Consider the following 16,117-nt stretch of genomic DNA (forward strand, 5'->3'; position numbering starts at 1 on the left):
CCCATCTCTAGAGGTGTTCAAAAAACCTGTAGCTGTGGCACTTTGGGACATGGTTTAGTAGGCATGGTACTGTTGGACTGACGGTTGGACTGGACGATCTTGGGAGGTCTTTTCCAACCTTAATGATTCTATGATGACTCCCCTTTATCCCACTGGCTTATTATACCCACAGTATCTGAAAGTTATTACACACAAAATAAGTCTGTTGGTTCATTTCACCCTTGGACACTTCTGTGATGGGCTGAAGTAATAGAGAATGCAGCTTTTAGTTTACTGCATAGCTCCCTGATACTTCCATTTCTGAGATGTCTTTCTCTGGGACTGGAAGGCTGTAGTATCGTTCTGTTCTTGCAAACAACCTGGCTCATCTGTCTAGTTAAAAATGTAGGATAAATAGCTTAACACTGACTCAAATGCATATTTGGGTGATAGGAACCAATTCCAGAAATCAGTGTCACAGATTTTTAAAAAATACGTTTTCAATTGCTTCACTGGGCTCTTGAATGTGAACTTCTGTCTACAGAAGGAAATGGGAATTTCGGGTGGTATCAAAAACCTCTACCTTTTTCTTTTTTTGAGTTGCTTAATGTAAAACTTGCAAATAAGATTGTAAAGTATCCTGTTTCTATAATCTGTAATATGAAATCTGTACAGCGCTCTCATGGTGTTATTACGTTTCTGTATGTGGAGGAAATTACCTGACCAAGGTGACTCGGCCAGCCAGTGGCATACTGAGCTGAGTGCGGGCTTGCTGAACCCCGGTGCCCTCTCCAGTACAGTTTACTGTAGCAAAAACATTTTGTCTGCAGATAATCACTGCTTTTAGAGGCTTATATATGAAAATGGTGATTGTGTGATCTCAGATTTTTCTTCCTTCAAGATAAATAACGATAGACCACCTGAAGAACTGAAATCCAAAGAGGGGAACTCAGAGGACAGAACATTTCTTACATCCCAGGCTGCAGGACAGGCACAGTCTCCTCCTGCAGATGCTCTGTCTGTTGGCCAGAAGCTCAGCAACGGCACCTCGATTGTGAAAAAATCTCCAGTTACTGAGGAAGTCAATCCAATTGAAAACGAGGATTTCTGTGCTGTATGTCTTAATGGAGGCGAATTGTTGTGCTGTGATCACTGCCCGAAGGTCTTCCATCTCTCCTGCCACGTTCCAGCTCTGCTCAGCTTTCCAGTGTATGTATGACATTTTACTAAAGTGCCCAGTTTCTGCTCACTGCCTTTGGGGGAGAAAATATCCTCAGGGATGTGTATGTCAGCCTTTCACAAAGGCAAGGACTACATTGCTCACTTGCCTTTTTTGTTACTTTTCTTGCAAGGGGAAGTATTGTCTTACCTGCTAGGTTTCCAGCCATGTATGCCCTTTCTGCAGTTAGCTGGCCAGTACAGCAAAGGAGGGGGCAGACCTGAGCTTTAAAAACATTCTTATGATTTGCTGAAAAAAAAATCCTGACTCTCATGTAACATCTGTGGTGTAGATGTCAGCTCTTCTCTGCAAAAACAGTGAGTAGCACAAAGAAAGGGGCAATCAACGAGCTCCTATTCAGTTTTCTAGCCAGTTGTATGGGAAATTCAGGATTATTTGGGCTGTTGTAGGAATGTTTAGGACATTGGTTTTCGTAAAACACACATTCCTTAGCAACTTTTTACAGAGGAATTATATGTAATAATAATATAATAATATAATAATATAATAATATTAATATAATTATATTATTGTAGTCAGAACTAGATACATGTCCACATACCAGACTTTAAAAGTGAGGCTGAATAATGAGTATTAATGGTGATGTATAATTCTGAATTCTGTTACAAATCATTACCAGGCGGGACCAGAGGCTACTTCATTTGTGTCAAGCCCAAATGACTGTCTCAGCTGAGAAAAACATATTGTGAGATATTAATTTGGAGATTCTGGTTTGGTCTTTCTGTTTAAAAAAACATCTCTTCATTTTTCCCTCTTTTCTCTAACAGCTTGCTAAATCATTATTAAACCTCTAGTTTCAAAGCAATGTGAAACCCAAGTTTTCAAAAGTTTTACTTTGAAATAAACTTCCCAGGCGAAGTTAAATTCTAACAAAGTAAGTTAATTCCCTTAAGTAAAGTTTTGTATTTATAGTTCTTTAACTATAAATATAGTTCTTTAACCTGACTGCTGGGTATTTTTCCTTAACATTTTTTTTTAAAGAGCACTTGAATCAATGCAACTGCACACTGCTGGCAGATGATTTCAAACACTTACTATTTTCTCTTTTTCTCTGTGACAGAAGTGCAATGAGTAGAATCTGAAATTATTACACTTCTAATTAGACTCAAATCTCATGAAGAACATCCAGTAAAATGGGCTTCATATTGCTTGCTATTGCAATACTAGTTCAGGATGAGACTTGTTTCCAAATACAGTGATTCTTGAAATTCATTATTTGACAACGTTTTGGTTTCTTGTTTTTCAGGGGAGAATGGGTATGCACTCTTTGCCGTAATCCAGTGAAGCCGGAGGTAGAATATGACTGTGAAAACACACGCTACAGCCACAGCAGTAATGCACAATGTGGCCTTGATGACTACGACCAGAAGGTGGGAGTAACTATATGTTGTACTGTTTTGAAAAGGACAGATGATCTCAGCTTGAGGCTTTGACTCTTTGTTGGAAAGATGACTGTATTGACTTGCTTGCTACTTGAATACTTCAGAGAGTAGCAAATGCAGCAGAAACATTGTTAGTACTCAATTAACTAATTCTTTCCACCTAGGCATCGCTATTCAGTTTTAAAATGAATGACATGTTACTGAAAGATGAAACAGGTGGATCTGAAATTCCTTTCTCCTTTGAACAGGGAGATCTCACTCAGCAGCAGAGGAAGTTTCCTTGAGTCACTTTGCTTGGCTTTATGCCACTGAATCTTTTTGCTTTAAAACTTAGCACCTTCTCAGGTATCTACTTAGGCCAGCTGCAGTGACATCTTAGTGATCTAGACCCTTCTTTACTTTTGATTGTATTAAACCATAATACAGTCTTTGTCGGTACCATTAGTGCCTTTGAAGATGTGACATTTAGGCATTGTTAACTCAGCCTAAATGAAAGCTTATGTCTTTACATCCCCACTATCAGTTTCCTCTATCAGATTTCCCATGAAAAAATGCCTTTTCCTAAAGTCCACTTGATACTAGGAAGCCACAAATTCCAAATAAATGTCCTGCGTATACTGGTGACAGCTGGATAGAGAAGCAAAGTCCACGTGAGTGCAGACGCTGATCTGGCCCTGCACAAATGAAGCCCATTGCTAGGCACTGGTCTAGTCTAAGCACTGTATATAAAGACCACAGTAATCGTTCTTGGAGCTCTGGGGCCCCCTAACAAGGCCTTTGCGCATAGCCACAGCACTCCTCAAATCCATCCATGCTGTTTCCAAATCTGAGCTACTCTGCCCATAAGGAACTGGGTGTAACTTCTGGACACTGATGTGATCCCTGTTTCTATTGCATTGGGTACAACTGGACAGTGATAGTTGGGATCTTGGTGTTGATTAGTGAGGTACTATTTGGAAAACGGATTTGATTAGTAACCCTGTTGCTTGTGAGCAAACATAGCTTATAATGTGTTTGTAGTGCTTTTTTTTTGCATCAGTGAAAAAAACAAAGACTACTATAACTATTTGACAAGTTAACTACAATTAAAGAGAATTATTTTTGTACAGTTCTACCAAATTCATAACTTACATTCATTTGTATGGATGGATATGAACAGTGCGGAATGCTTTCCTTTTAACTGTTTCCACACAATTGCTGCTGTTCTTTTAGTTAAAAGCCAAGGAATAGATCTGGAGTGCAGAAAGGAATTAATGATAGCTATAAATTCCTAAGAGTTTAATACAAAAGATTTTCATAATGGTTATTTTCTTGCATTTCTTGACTATCCTCACTTCCAATGCTATAAAAATGCTATGAGGTAAAGTGTGGCACTTTGCATCAGAAATACACAGCCTGCATGAAAACTCCTCTTGTTGTTAGTACAATTGATTAACCAAAGGCAAGAATGATGCATACTTCTTTTAAATTGAAATGTATTTCAAATTTGGCTTCCACAGAAGTGTGAAAAGCTGTTGCTTTCCCTGTTCTGCAGTAGTATGAGCCTCCCATTCCATGAACCCGTCAGTCCTCTGGTAAGTACTGGGTCAGAAGGAATCCAAAGAATCCTCTGGCACACCTCGTGAATTTATCCTGTGTCTTCTTGAAAGATATTCATTAACTTATTTCTGAACACTATGGCTTCCTAGGGAATGGTAGGTGTTTCCCTCTTAAAAGTACCTTAAGTTGCCAGGTCAGAGGCAGGTAAATGCTGGCCAATGTTCTCAGGCCATGTTTGGGTGCTAATTTAAGATAGCGTATTGAGGTAGTATATTAAAGGTGTATGAGGGGTTCCAGTGACTAAGAAAGTTGACTTGCTGCATACATGGAGAATGTTGCACTGCAGTAAGAGAGGTCTGCTCTAGAAATAACCTTCAACTCCCTCTTTTCTGGTGTTATGCACAAAGGTCATAATGTGACTGTGTTCAGGGAAAGATGTAGAGATGTTTGTTTCAACCATGTACTCAACATTTGGAATATTAACTGGCTATTTTAAGGAATATGTAGATTCATGGTATTGTAACAATGGAACACCATGTGAAAAAAATTGGAGTGGGGAAATGAAAGAAAAACCAAAAGGATTTACGTGAAGGAATAATCCAAAAAAAAAAAAAAAAAAACATTCCACCTAAGAAAGCTTGGAAGGAACTTATGGAACACATTATCTAACAAGTAGGTTTTGACCCAGAAAGATTTAGAGTGGGATATGCTGGTAGCTGGTGCCCATTGAAAAACAATTTTGTTGAACTTTATAAAGAGTGCATAGTAGTGTATTTTTAGTCACTCTTGGCAGACTTCACACAGTATCAGCTGCCAGTATCTCAGCACACTATTTTTATAACTGCTTGTGGGAAATCTTAACTAATTGTCAATGGTACATATATTCCTGATCATGATCAAATGGTGGTACTTAAATATGGGGATAAACTTCAGAAAGTGCAAAGAGCAGAGTAGTCACTGAAGTGTGCTGATTTCAAGATCAAACTTGCAAGCAAATATGGTTTTTAATCAAACCAAAAAACACCCAAGAAGATGATGTGTGAGTGGAGGCACCAAAAGACTAGAGCTCTCTTCCTTGATGTGAGGACTCCTCTGCAGTAGCTTCTGTCCAAAATTGGATAGAAGTCACTGGAAAGGGAATGAATTAATTAAAAAGATTACATTCCCATGTTTTATTCTTATTGCAGGCTCGGCATTATTATCAGATCATCAAAAGGCCAATGGATTTGTCAACCATACGAAAAAAGTTGCAAAAAAAGGACAAATATCACTATTCTTCACCTGAGGAGCTTGTGACTGATGTGCATCTCATGTTTTGGAACTGTGCAAAGTTCAATTATGTAGGTTTCTAATACACATAGGTGGGGGGATACAAACCAGAGGGTTGCTGTTTCAAGCTATGGCATTGGTCTAAATATTGCTTCCACTGGTATCATAAACCAGATAAGAATGAACAGAACTATTAACCAGTTTTATTCTTTGGAAAAGATATATCGGGTTTTTTTAAATGACAGAAATGGAGATATATAGGGATCTAACAACTTGAGATACATCTGGATCTGAAGTTGAAGACGTACATTTTAGTGGACAGCTTTTTGGAATGATGCTGGGTTTGCTGTGAGAAGCCAGTCATAGCCAGCAAAATAGCTAGGGAAAATTTATATGCATAGAAATTCCTAAGCAATGATGACTGCTATTCTTTCTAGTTCACTGCACATCTCTTTTTCTTAGAGGTGCAGAAACGTGTTCCTTAATAGCAGCATCTGGCTTTTACTTACATTGTAAATGAAGAGGGATTAATGGGCTGTGAAAAGGGAGCAAGAGACTAATGGAGGTGTAGCAGACAGAAGCAAGGCCAGACATTACGGTAGGGTAGTCATTTGTTTCTTATCCTCTATTTTTTCTCTTACAGCCAGATTCAGAAGTTGCTGAGGCTGGACGATGTCTACATGTATTCTTTGAGGGCAAACTGAAGGAGATCTATCCTGAAAGGCACTTTCCTTCAATGCAACAAGAAGACTCTGATTCTGAAGAGGCAGAGAGTCGGAATAGCAAAATACCACCCCAAGACTTTCAGTGGCCATCATATGGACAGGAGTGCATTCAGCCTAAAAAGAGGCGACGCCATGCTGTAAGATTGCAAAAACCAAAACATTTGGTTGCTAAGTGGCCACCCACCTAATTCCGTTTACAGCTACTGATGGGAAGTTTTGACACGGCTATATGGGAAAACTGTCGAGCTTCTATCACAGCGATGTGATCCATTCTACAATTTTATGTCAAGATCCTCAGAGTGAAGTGTCAGTTGTGTATACACGTGTAAGCATGAACAAATGAAGTCTCTCAGGCTACACAGTTATCTTTGTAGCAGAAAACTATCAAGGTTTTTAAAAAGACTAAGCCCTCTAGCTATTCACTGTTTGAATCATTCACACACAGAAAAGTGAAAAAAACTAAAAGAATGATGTTTCAGCCAGCTAACAGCCTTCCTCAGGTATGACCTCCGTCAGATATGAGATTTGCTTTGAGGAATCTAGCAGCCTAACTGAGAGAGCTAAGGTGTGTGGGAGGACAGCAAAGCACTCGGGCTGTTTATTTAAATTCTCCTAATCTGCTGACCATATGCCTTATTCCTAGATCTTGAGAACAGATAACAGATCCAAAGTGTTTGAATCTGTCAATATTCAGCTGTTAAATCATGTATATGTTTTTGCAGTGTTTACACTGAAGTACTAACGTTTTGGTGGTAGGAAATGAAGATTAATAATAAAAGTAACAATAATAATACCTGATATTGCAGTACCATTTTATAATCTGTTCAACATGACTTCTCTGTTTAAAGAGCACAGGTAACCATGTAATAATCTTGCAACCTCGGTGTGAATGTTGGCCATACTTGGTGATGAATATAACGTGGGGTCATAAGAGAAGTAATCCTGTTGTCTTATTCAATGATTTTTCTAGGAGCTTGACTACTCAAGGCCTATGAGAAACAGTCTAATGTGATTATCTGGCAAGCCATTTCCTTTGTAGCAGAGCATTTTCATTAAACCACAAAAGAATAAGTGCTAATAGTGCTATTGTTAGGGCCCTGTGTGAGCTGTTTCTGAGTGCACACTGAATGTTCTGTTTGCAAAAAATTGCTCTCACGGTTTCTAATTCATGCTCTGTAAAGCAGTGTGGGATTTCTTGGGTCTCAAAAGTAGTGCTTTTATACAACCTAAGCCAGTTTTTTCTTTAAAGTAGGTAGTGAAATTCACTAAATTAACTATGAATCTAATTACATGGCTATAAAAATAACGTCATAAACTTGTTTTTTCTTTGCTTATTTCTTGTGATTATTAACAGTGCTAGAAGATGATGATAATGTGTATGTGTAGAAGCTTAAGTAGAAAGAAAGAATGCTTTTTTTCCCTAAATTCCCCAACACATTGGCAAAACACCGCCAAGCACCAGAAGAGCAGTTTTAAAGTTCTTTTGAGCAAAGGGTAGCATGTAATTGTAAAGCCTGAAGGGCAGGATAGGTAACAAGACATGACACCTGATCAAAGAATGATGCTTTGCAAGCTACATCTCTGGCAGGTGGACCAGATCTTTGCATGGCCAATGCTTTCTTCATGTGTGTATGAAGGACATCTTTCTTCTTAGAGTTCTGCCCAGCAGCATAAAGCTGGGCTGTGGTCTGGCTCTGACAGAGAAGGGTAGTTGCAGATCTCAAACGGAGTTAATTTTCATTAGTTTCCTGTAAATAAAGATGATATTTTTAGCATAGTTTATATAGCCTATTTGGTCTGGTAACTATGTATGTTATTTTAGATAACACTTTAAAGGTTTATACGAGTATACAAAATAATAAGATGTGAATGTTATATTCCAATATCTATATGACTTACTGTTTGCCATTAACTTCATCGAGAGCTAATGTTTTCTTTCCTTTAAAGAAATGAAAACCTGGATATTATAAGCTGACTGGAAAACTGTGAGATGAAGGGACAGCCTTTACCTCTTCTGTATGTTAATTCCTATGTGTTTGCTTTCTACCTCTTTTTCTTGGAACAGTAAATGTCTAGGTACAGAGAAATGAATCCAGCTTTTCAACTGAATCACCCTTATCTGTGCTACAGGTATCGCCTTTTCTCAGTTGATAATTAATTCTTCCACCAAAGATGGAGGTTAATCTATTACCATTAACAGTGCAAAAGTGATGTGCTGTAGAGCCTTCACTGAGGGGTGAAGGTAGACGTGTGAGAGGTTATTGTTGACTTCCTCTTTTCCTGAAAAGCAGAGTCAAAAAGAGCCTGCTTCTGTTTCTTAAAAGCTGTAAGATTTTTAGTGCCACTAACTTGGGAGAACACCTGTTTTAATAAAATTTATCCAGAGTTCATTTTACCTTCAGTAAATGTAGAAACATACCAGTTTGTCGTCATATAAGATACCCTTTGGATATGTGCTGGCATGACTCTATGGTCTAAGTGCTCTAGAGGCTAACTTTGTTTTCAATTACTTCTCCAAAACATAGTAACAAAAAAATATACTCATAAACTCCATGTCATATTGGTAAGCAGGACAAAAACTGAACTCATCTGTGCTATTCCACGTACTTTCAAACCCAAATCTGTGGGTCAGCAACTTCACAATGTACTGCACTTTGTAAGATCATTATCCCTCTCAGACGTTGCCTTAAAATTGCTGGCTTGTGATGTTGCTGCTGCTGGACACCATACCACGGTGGCCTGTAAATGCCTGGGATGTTTATTCTGTTGAAGTCCAATTGCCCCCTGGTAACAGCACTGACAGGCATGAAAGGAAGGGTCTCTCTGTTAAAGTCTAACAGCCCAAGTGGTCGAAAAGAGAATTGGTAGATTATGCACTTATTTTCTTCTGTCACACAACCTGTTTCACAATCCAGAATGTGTAGGAAAGGAAGCAGGAAGGAACCCCTGAAGTTTTCCACTGGAAGTAAATATAGCAGAAACAAATGCCAGGAACGCTGTGGAAACACTTGTGAACGCACTAGGTTCCTGCAAATGCAAACAAGGGCACGATTTTTCATTTAATCTTCAGTAATGGCTCATGTGTAGAATGGGAAAATGTTCTTTGTGCTTAGGAAGTTGGAAGAGAGATTAATTACACTTCAGTGATAAGTCTGTTGAAGAAGAAATGACAGCTACAAATTTTACTTTCATTCCCCTGCAGACAATTTCAAAGACATAAGTCTTCCAGTATCATCACAGCGGAATGGCATTGGAGTTAATACAAACAGATGTTTAACAGTTCAGATTATTGAATGACTGCATGTTTATATGTGTAATGTGCTTTACTGAACAATAAAATATGTGAAATGTATTTTTGCACATCAATCTGAAATTTTTGCTCTGAGTACATCTGCTTTCAATTAATATATATATAATATATAATTGTGTTGATAACAACTTATGGCAAAGCAGAACGGTTGCAAAAGCAGCTACACTAATACGGGAGTTCAGATACTTTTCAGATAACTTCTTCCTGCATATGACATAATTTGTAATGAATTCCCTGTAAATACTATCTTACAGTATATTTTTGCTTTAGAGTAGTCCTTTTTAGGTTAAGAAGGTAAGATATGCAAGTTTTCTCAGAGCAAACAGAGTAGTGTCTGAAGGTCAAGGAGTATTTAACTGCTTTTGGAAAGTGTTTGAGATAGTTACCGATTTTATGGAGGTAGTAGCACTGATTTAAGGTTGTGCTATGGAAGTTAATTTGCAAGTTAGTATTCTTGATCTTGATTGTAGTGCCTTAGACAATTTTGCTGGTACAGAAGTGTTCTAGACGTAATCTGATACCGAGGTGATGCTTACTAAATCTGTTGTGAAAGTCAGTAAGGGATTCTGGGTTTCTGGTACAGATGATAGAGATGTCACTCAGTTATTTTAGGCATAACACAGATGTTCCTAGGTGGCCTGTGCAGAGGTACCTGTCCCTTATTCCAACATTCCTTTCTTACCTGATGTTTGGAGGTGAGCATTGATTGCCACAGTAGAATGACTTTTGGACAATGTTTCTCATTACCAGCTGTGAGTTTACTTTAGGTGAGAAAAAACCTGTCTGTTTTTATACACTGACATTTGGGCAGGAAATGAAACATGCTTGAACATAATTCTTTGTTTGCTTATTAGCCTGCTTTTTCTGATGAAGCAAGAGCGGGAATAGTTCTAACATCTCTTAAATTCAGTACTTGCTCATTATTCCATGATATAATGCTCTAGGAAAATGTGTTGGTGCTATTTCATTTTATACTGTAGACTTCCTAGAGTTTCTTGATGTAGTGCAGGTATGGGACAGATAGGGAAGTCATGACATGCTTTATGGGAAATATACAGTGAAAACATTGTAAAATATGCAAATCAGAACTAATGTTTGGACTGTACCTCTGAAACAGGGTGAGATTTGCTCCTGTGGATTGACATTACAGACTTAGCTGCCTGCCAGGTCTTGTGCTGGTTACCTCACTGAGCTGAACTCCCGGGCAAAGGAACAAAGAATGCCTTAGTAGTATTTCCAGTGTTGAATTATGCTTGTAGAAGCTCATAGAAGTTAATCTGGTTTTATATTGGGCCCAGCAAACTTCAGTGTAGAGTGATCATGAAAAAAACAGTGGAACAGTACTATCTTTAGACATTGAAAGTAAAACATAAACTGTGCTGTATTAGGAAAATAATAATTAAATAAATTAAATAATTTATAAATAAATAATTTAAAAAAGCAGTGCTTTAAGCAAAGAGTAGATGTTTCTTTTTCCTCCATGGTCTCTGAGGGCTTTAGAAAAATTGGTAAATTGGCTCTCATCTGTGTTTGTTATGTACTTATAAATATTTCCTATTTATAATTGCGAAAACCAGCATGATAAACTAAAGAAACAAGTGAGCAGCAGAGGTGGAAACTGAATGTAGCCCTTGAACCTGTTGCAGGATTATCATCTAGGAGTGTTAAATGAAAACACTGTGACAAATTTCAGGTTTGGGATGCACAGATAAAACCATTGATTATGGAGGAGGGGATTTTCACCAGAGAATGAACCTCATAAAGGCATCTCAGAAATAATATTCCCTACCATTTGAGGAAAAATGAAAGTTTCACCTTTGGTTTTTTTATCTTCTAAATGCCACAAAAGTCTCTGCAGTACCAGCACTATTTATTTGCATAAGTTTGCTGGACAAGGAAATCACAGCAAATCTTTTGAGGTGACAGTCTTACTGCTTGGTCACAACTCTTGCATCATGCTCAAAACTCTTCTCAGACTGCTAGTGCTGTGTTGTGTTGCATCATGCCAGCCTGAGTCCCGTGCCATGGGGCCTGTAATCCATGGAGGAAGGAGAGAGCCAGCTTGTTGTGGACACATACTGGAGAGGTGGGAGCACCCTGGAGACATTCAGCCCCTGAGCTGGGAAAAGTGTTGCTCCCGCACACATTTCATCTTCTCGGTAGATGACTCATAGAGGAAGGCTATTACATGGAAGGAGAATATATGGTTTCCTTCCTTTCAGTGTTTCCTAATTAGGAAATACAGTAAATAGCTGAGTATATTTATAGCAACAGAACTCAGCTTTCCACTCCTCTGGCTAGTGAAGGGAAGAGACCTGTAGAATTAGTCTGATTCTGCATTTGTTGGGTTTTACTGCTTCCAAATAACGTACCTTCCCTTTACAAATATATTAACAGTCATTGCCTCACCTCTTCCCAGCTGATAGCCCCATAATGCCTTTCTTATTCTGCATTATTAATTCATCAGTTTGTAATTAAACGACTGGCTAATCAAATTGTTCCCTCAAGAGTTCCTGTGTAAATGCATTGAAGACTGATTGATTTAATTGAGGTCACTCAGTTTAGCCTTCAACCTCACCATTGTGAAGGATGAGAAACTAAAGGGAACACATCTCAGGAGGAAAATGTTCTCTGAGGTGGGGGCAGAAAGACTGTGCCTTTTAACCTTCTACATGTTTTGTTGTAATTCCTTTGGGGGAAAAGAAAGTAGTTTTAGAATTAGAGACTCAAAATCACACAGACTTTTGTGTTCATATTACTTTACCAGTCAAAACTGCCGCTCAGATTTTGAAATGTGTCATGACGATTAGCTGCTTTCTCTTTTGTTTTACACCGTCTAGCTACCTAGAACAAAAGAAGAATTCCTTTAAAGGAATTAAAGGTGAGTAAGAGGAGAGGGTCAATACTTTGGGGTGGCATTGCAATATCATTACTGCTATTGTTAGAGAAATTAAGTGCTGTGTATATGTATACATATGAAAATGGTGACCTCGAGGAGAAGGCTGAGGTACTCAACAACTTTCTTGCCTCAGTCTTCATGGTCAACCAGTCTCCTCATGCCTTCTGGAGTAGTGGACAACATATGGGGGCCAGGGTGTATAGCCCCTCCCACTGTAGGGGAAGATCATGTTTGTGACCACCTGAGGAACGTGAACATAGGTAAGTCTACGGGACCTGATGAGTTGTATCCCAGTCCAGAGGAAACTGGCTGATGTGGTTGACAAGCCACTCTCCCTGATGTTTGAGAAGTCATAGCAGTCAGGAGAAGTCTCTGGAAGAGGGGCAACATTGTGCCAATTTTTAAAAAAGGGCAGAAAGGATGACCCTGGGAACTACCGACCTGTCAGCCTCACCTCTGTGCCTGGGAAGATCACGGAACAGATCCTCCTAGAAGCTGTACAAACACATGGAAGACAGGGTGATTTGAGACAGCTAGCATGGCTTCACCAAGGGCAACTCCTTCCTGACCAACTTAATTGCTTTCTATGATGGGTTGACCACATCAGTTGACATGGGAAAAGCAATGGATATAATTTATCTGGACTTCTGTAAAGCCTTTAACACGGGCCCCCATAACATCCTTCTGTCTAAAATGGAGGGAGATGGATTTGATGGGTAGGCTGTTTGGCAGATAAGGAATTGGTTAGATGGTTGCATTCAGAGTGTAGTGGTCAACAGCTCTATGTCCATATGATAGGATGAGGGGGAATGGCTTTAAATTAGAAGGGGGAAGATTTAGATTAGACATTAGGAAGAAATTCTTCACAATGATGGTGGTGAGGCACTGGCGCAGATTGCCCAGGGAAGTTGTGGATGCTTCCTCCCTGGAGGTGTTCAAAGCCAGGGTGGATGGGGCCTTGGGCAGCCTGATCTCAAGGCTGGGGGTTGGAACTGGATGATATTTAAGGTCCCTTCCAACTCAAACCATTCTATGAGTCTACATAAATGTCCTCATTGATTTGAGCAAAACCGCTTCCACACCTTGTATGAAAGGATATTTACACAGTTGTAAAGGGACAGGAGCAGGTGAATGTAACTGTTTTATTTCTCCTTCAGTTAGCTTTTGCAACTAAATGGGTGATTTGTCATGTTTCTCAAAAGCATTCAGTTATCACTCACTTCTAGATGTGGTGGCACAGCCTGGGTGATTCAGTAAAGTTTAATGATCCAACAAAGCTTAGGTTTTCCCAATATTCCCTTTAAAGCAAATGACACAGTGAGGCAACCTAATCCTTTCCAGTAAGGGGAGATTCAGCCCCAGTGGTAAAGCAATGTAGGGATTTGGGATGCAGGCTGCTGGGCCAACTGCAGGTAGTTTCAAACAAGGCAGCTGGCTCCCTCTGCTGACTTCCAGCATGATTTTAGTCGGTTTTTTTTTTAAGAATGTGCGGTTTTCTGCTATAGACCCTGGGAGTTCCAGTATCACTGAGCTTTCTGGTTTTAATGTGGTTTATTTCTCTGTGTGGTGGCTATGATTCTGTATGCTCCCTCTTAGCTTAATATCTGTACAGACCTTTACAATGATTAACAAACGTATTTATAACCAAGATTCAAACGGTTATGTGGCAGCTCAGTATAAGCATTTTAGGTAAGACCTCTATAAAAACTATAATTACACTCATCCATTTCTTTTAAGCATCCAATAGAAAACAGTTAGTTCTTATATATCTCTTGATAGGTCTCTCGCAATCTGGTATTATGAGCAAAGAGGGATATTAATTTTCCCCTTTACTTTCTTTCTAGATAAAGCTAGTGCATTAATTCAAATATATGAGAAAACTAAGCTGAAAGTGTTTGCCAAAGGAGCTTTATTTGAATATGGATAGTGTCAAAACAGCAGAGTTTTCCAGAAGTCTGTCTAACCCTTGCTTACCAGTTATGGAAAAGACAGAACAACCATATTTCTAATAAAGCTGTGGCCGCATCAATAGATATTAACAAGACACAAACATACTATTTCTTAAAGATACAGAGTTGAATCAAAGCTGTTGGATGTAAAAAGCTTTGTTAATAGCTGTAAACTGAATCTCATGAAGAAGATGCACAAATAAGTTATGGCCCGGCTGTTAAGTGATTATTTGACCAGTTTCTCATGTGGATAACTCTGTAAATGTTTCAGTGAAGGGGTTTGAAAAGCCATTTTCCACTGTGGCAATACTGATGTACTGACTCTGAAACTGTTATGTTTCTGTTGCCAAAAAAAAGGAACTGATGTGAGACACTAATGGAGAGGGGTTAGAGTAGGGGAAGAAAGACAAAAAAAGAAGGGGGATTAGGAGAATTTGTTTGCTTGTGGTTTTTTTAGCCACATATTGGTAACTACTTTAGGGACATCATTGTTAGGATATTTGACATTAAGCACTTTTTAAAAGAGTCACCTCAAGAATTTGACAACGTAGATGCGACCAAATTACCTAAACCTGTGCTCTTTGTGACTTGAAATATCCTCATGCGCTATATCAGTTGGAAGTTAAGAGTTTCAGAGATTTTTGAGCTTATTTGAAGGTACTTGAGACTTTCAACAGCCGAATGAGGATGACATGCTCTGTCTTTCCTGTAGATACCTACGTGAATATTTATGTACTAACTTTTCTCATGTTGTGCCCCTGTGTGTGCCTATGAGTGCTTTTCTCACTGCACAGACCAATGGTGTTGGCTGACTGGACACTCCAGCTGTCAGAGGGTTGCACGTCGTGGCCAGGCAGCGTTGTCACTTGGTAGGGGATCTTCTGAACTTGCAGCAGCAGCAGCTTCCCAGAGAGGATCACGTTAAACTCGAATCCCACCACTCGCAGTTGCCACTGTCGCTGCGCTCCGCTGGCTGCTGCGGGGTCCCCGGGACCGGTAGATGGAGCTAAAGGATGCCAGTCACTAGAGAAATGCTAACATTCATGCAAAGCTATGAATTTTAGGATGCCAGTCACTAGAGAAATGCTAAAATTCAGGCCAAGAGGTTGCCTTTTTCATGTGTTGCTAATATTTGCCCTTTGCTATAATTTTTTTTTCCCCACTTGAATGAACTGGCACTAAGAAATAAATACAAGTCGAGCACTTCACAAGATTTGAGAAGTGAAGTTGTCTAAAAGAATTTAGATAAGCGATTACTGCTGTGTGTGTCTCTGACCAAATAATGCTTCCTGAATTTTGCCCATTGTCAGTGACACTGCAGCTCTTAACGTCACATTGTCACTATCATGGAAATTAGTTAAAAGTACTGGTTCTTGATGAGCTTATTATGCACATGGATCTTACCTGCTTATGAAGCAGTAAAAATTTCTGAGCATGTGTATATATGGACTCTTACTAGACTCGTATTACTGTATGACAAATTACATCATTTTACATCTCTGCTCACTGTTTCGTCTGGTGTTGCTGTCAATCAGGGCCCGGGGGGACACGTCGGGGGCAACTGGTGGTACTTCATCTACTGCGTGTTTAATGCCATACCTATCAGAGACAAAAATAACTTTCTGCAGGCCCTAAGGAGAGAAGCAGCAAGGGAAACATTTAGATAAGCAGCAAGGATGTCTAAAGGCATATCTAAAGCTTTTCCATGGACTTCCTGTTCGTACACACAAATGCTGGATTCTGTTCAAAGCACAGCTAAGTAGCACAGAGGAGTGAGAGCCTTCTAAATCCCCCTTTCAGATAAAGAAGTTTAGATGTCAAATGT

At 39.2% G+C, this 16,117-nt stretch overlaps 1 protein-coding gene across 1 annotated transcript in view; it reads left to right on the forward strand.

The window, feature by feature from the left end:
* TRIM66 (tripartite motif containing 66) overlaps positions 1-9,467 on the forward strand; it is a 55,264-nt gene extending 45,797 nt beyond the window's left edge. The window contains exons 17-21 of the mRNA XM_054069114.1: positions 881-1,188; positions 2,466-2,589; positions 4,101-4,175; positions 5,328-5,480; positions 6,053-9,467. Coding sequence (XP_053925089.1) covers positions 881-1,188; positions 2,466-2,589; positions 4,101-4,175; positions 5,328-5,480; positions 6,053-6,322 — 930 coding nt within the window. The 3' untranslated portion in view covers positions 6,323-9,467. The remainder of the gene's footprint in view (positions 1-880; positions 1,189-2,465; positions 2,590-4,100; positions 4,176-5,327; positions 5,481-6,052) is intronic.
* The last annotated feature ends 6,650 nt before the right edge of the window (positions 9,468-16,117 follow it).

This window comes from Cuculus canorus, chromosome 5 (assembly GCF_017976375.1).
Source record: "Cuculus canorus isolate bCucCan1 chromosome 5, bCucCan1.pri, whole genome shotgun sequence".
NCBI classification, from domain to species: Eukaryota; Metazoa; Chordata; class Aves; order Cuculiformes; family Cuculidae; genus Cuculus; species Cuculus canorus.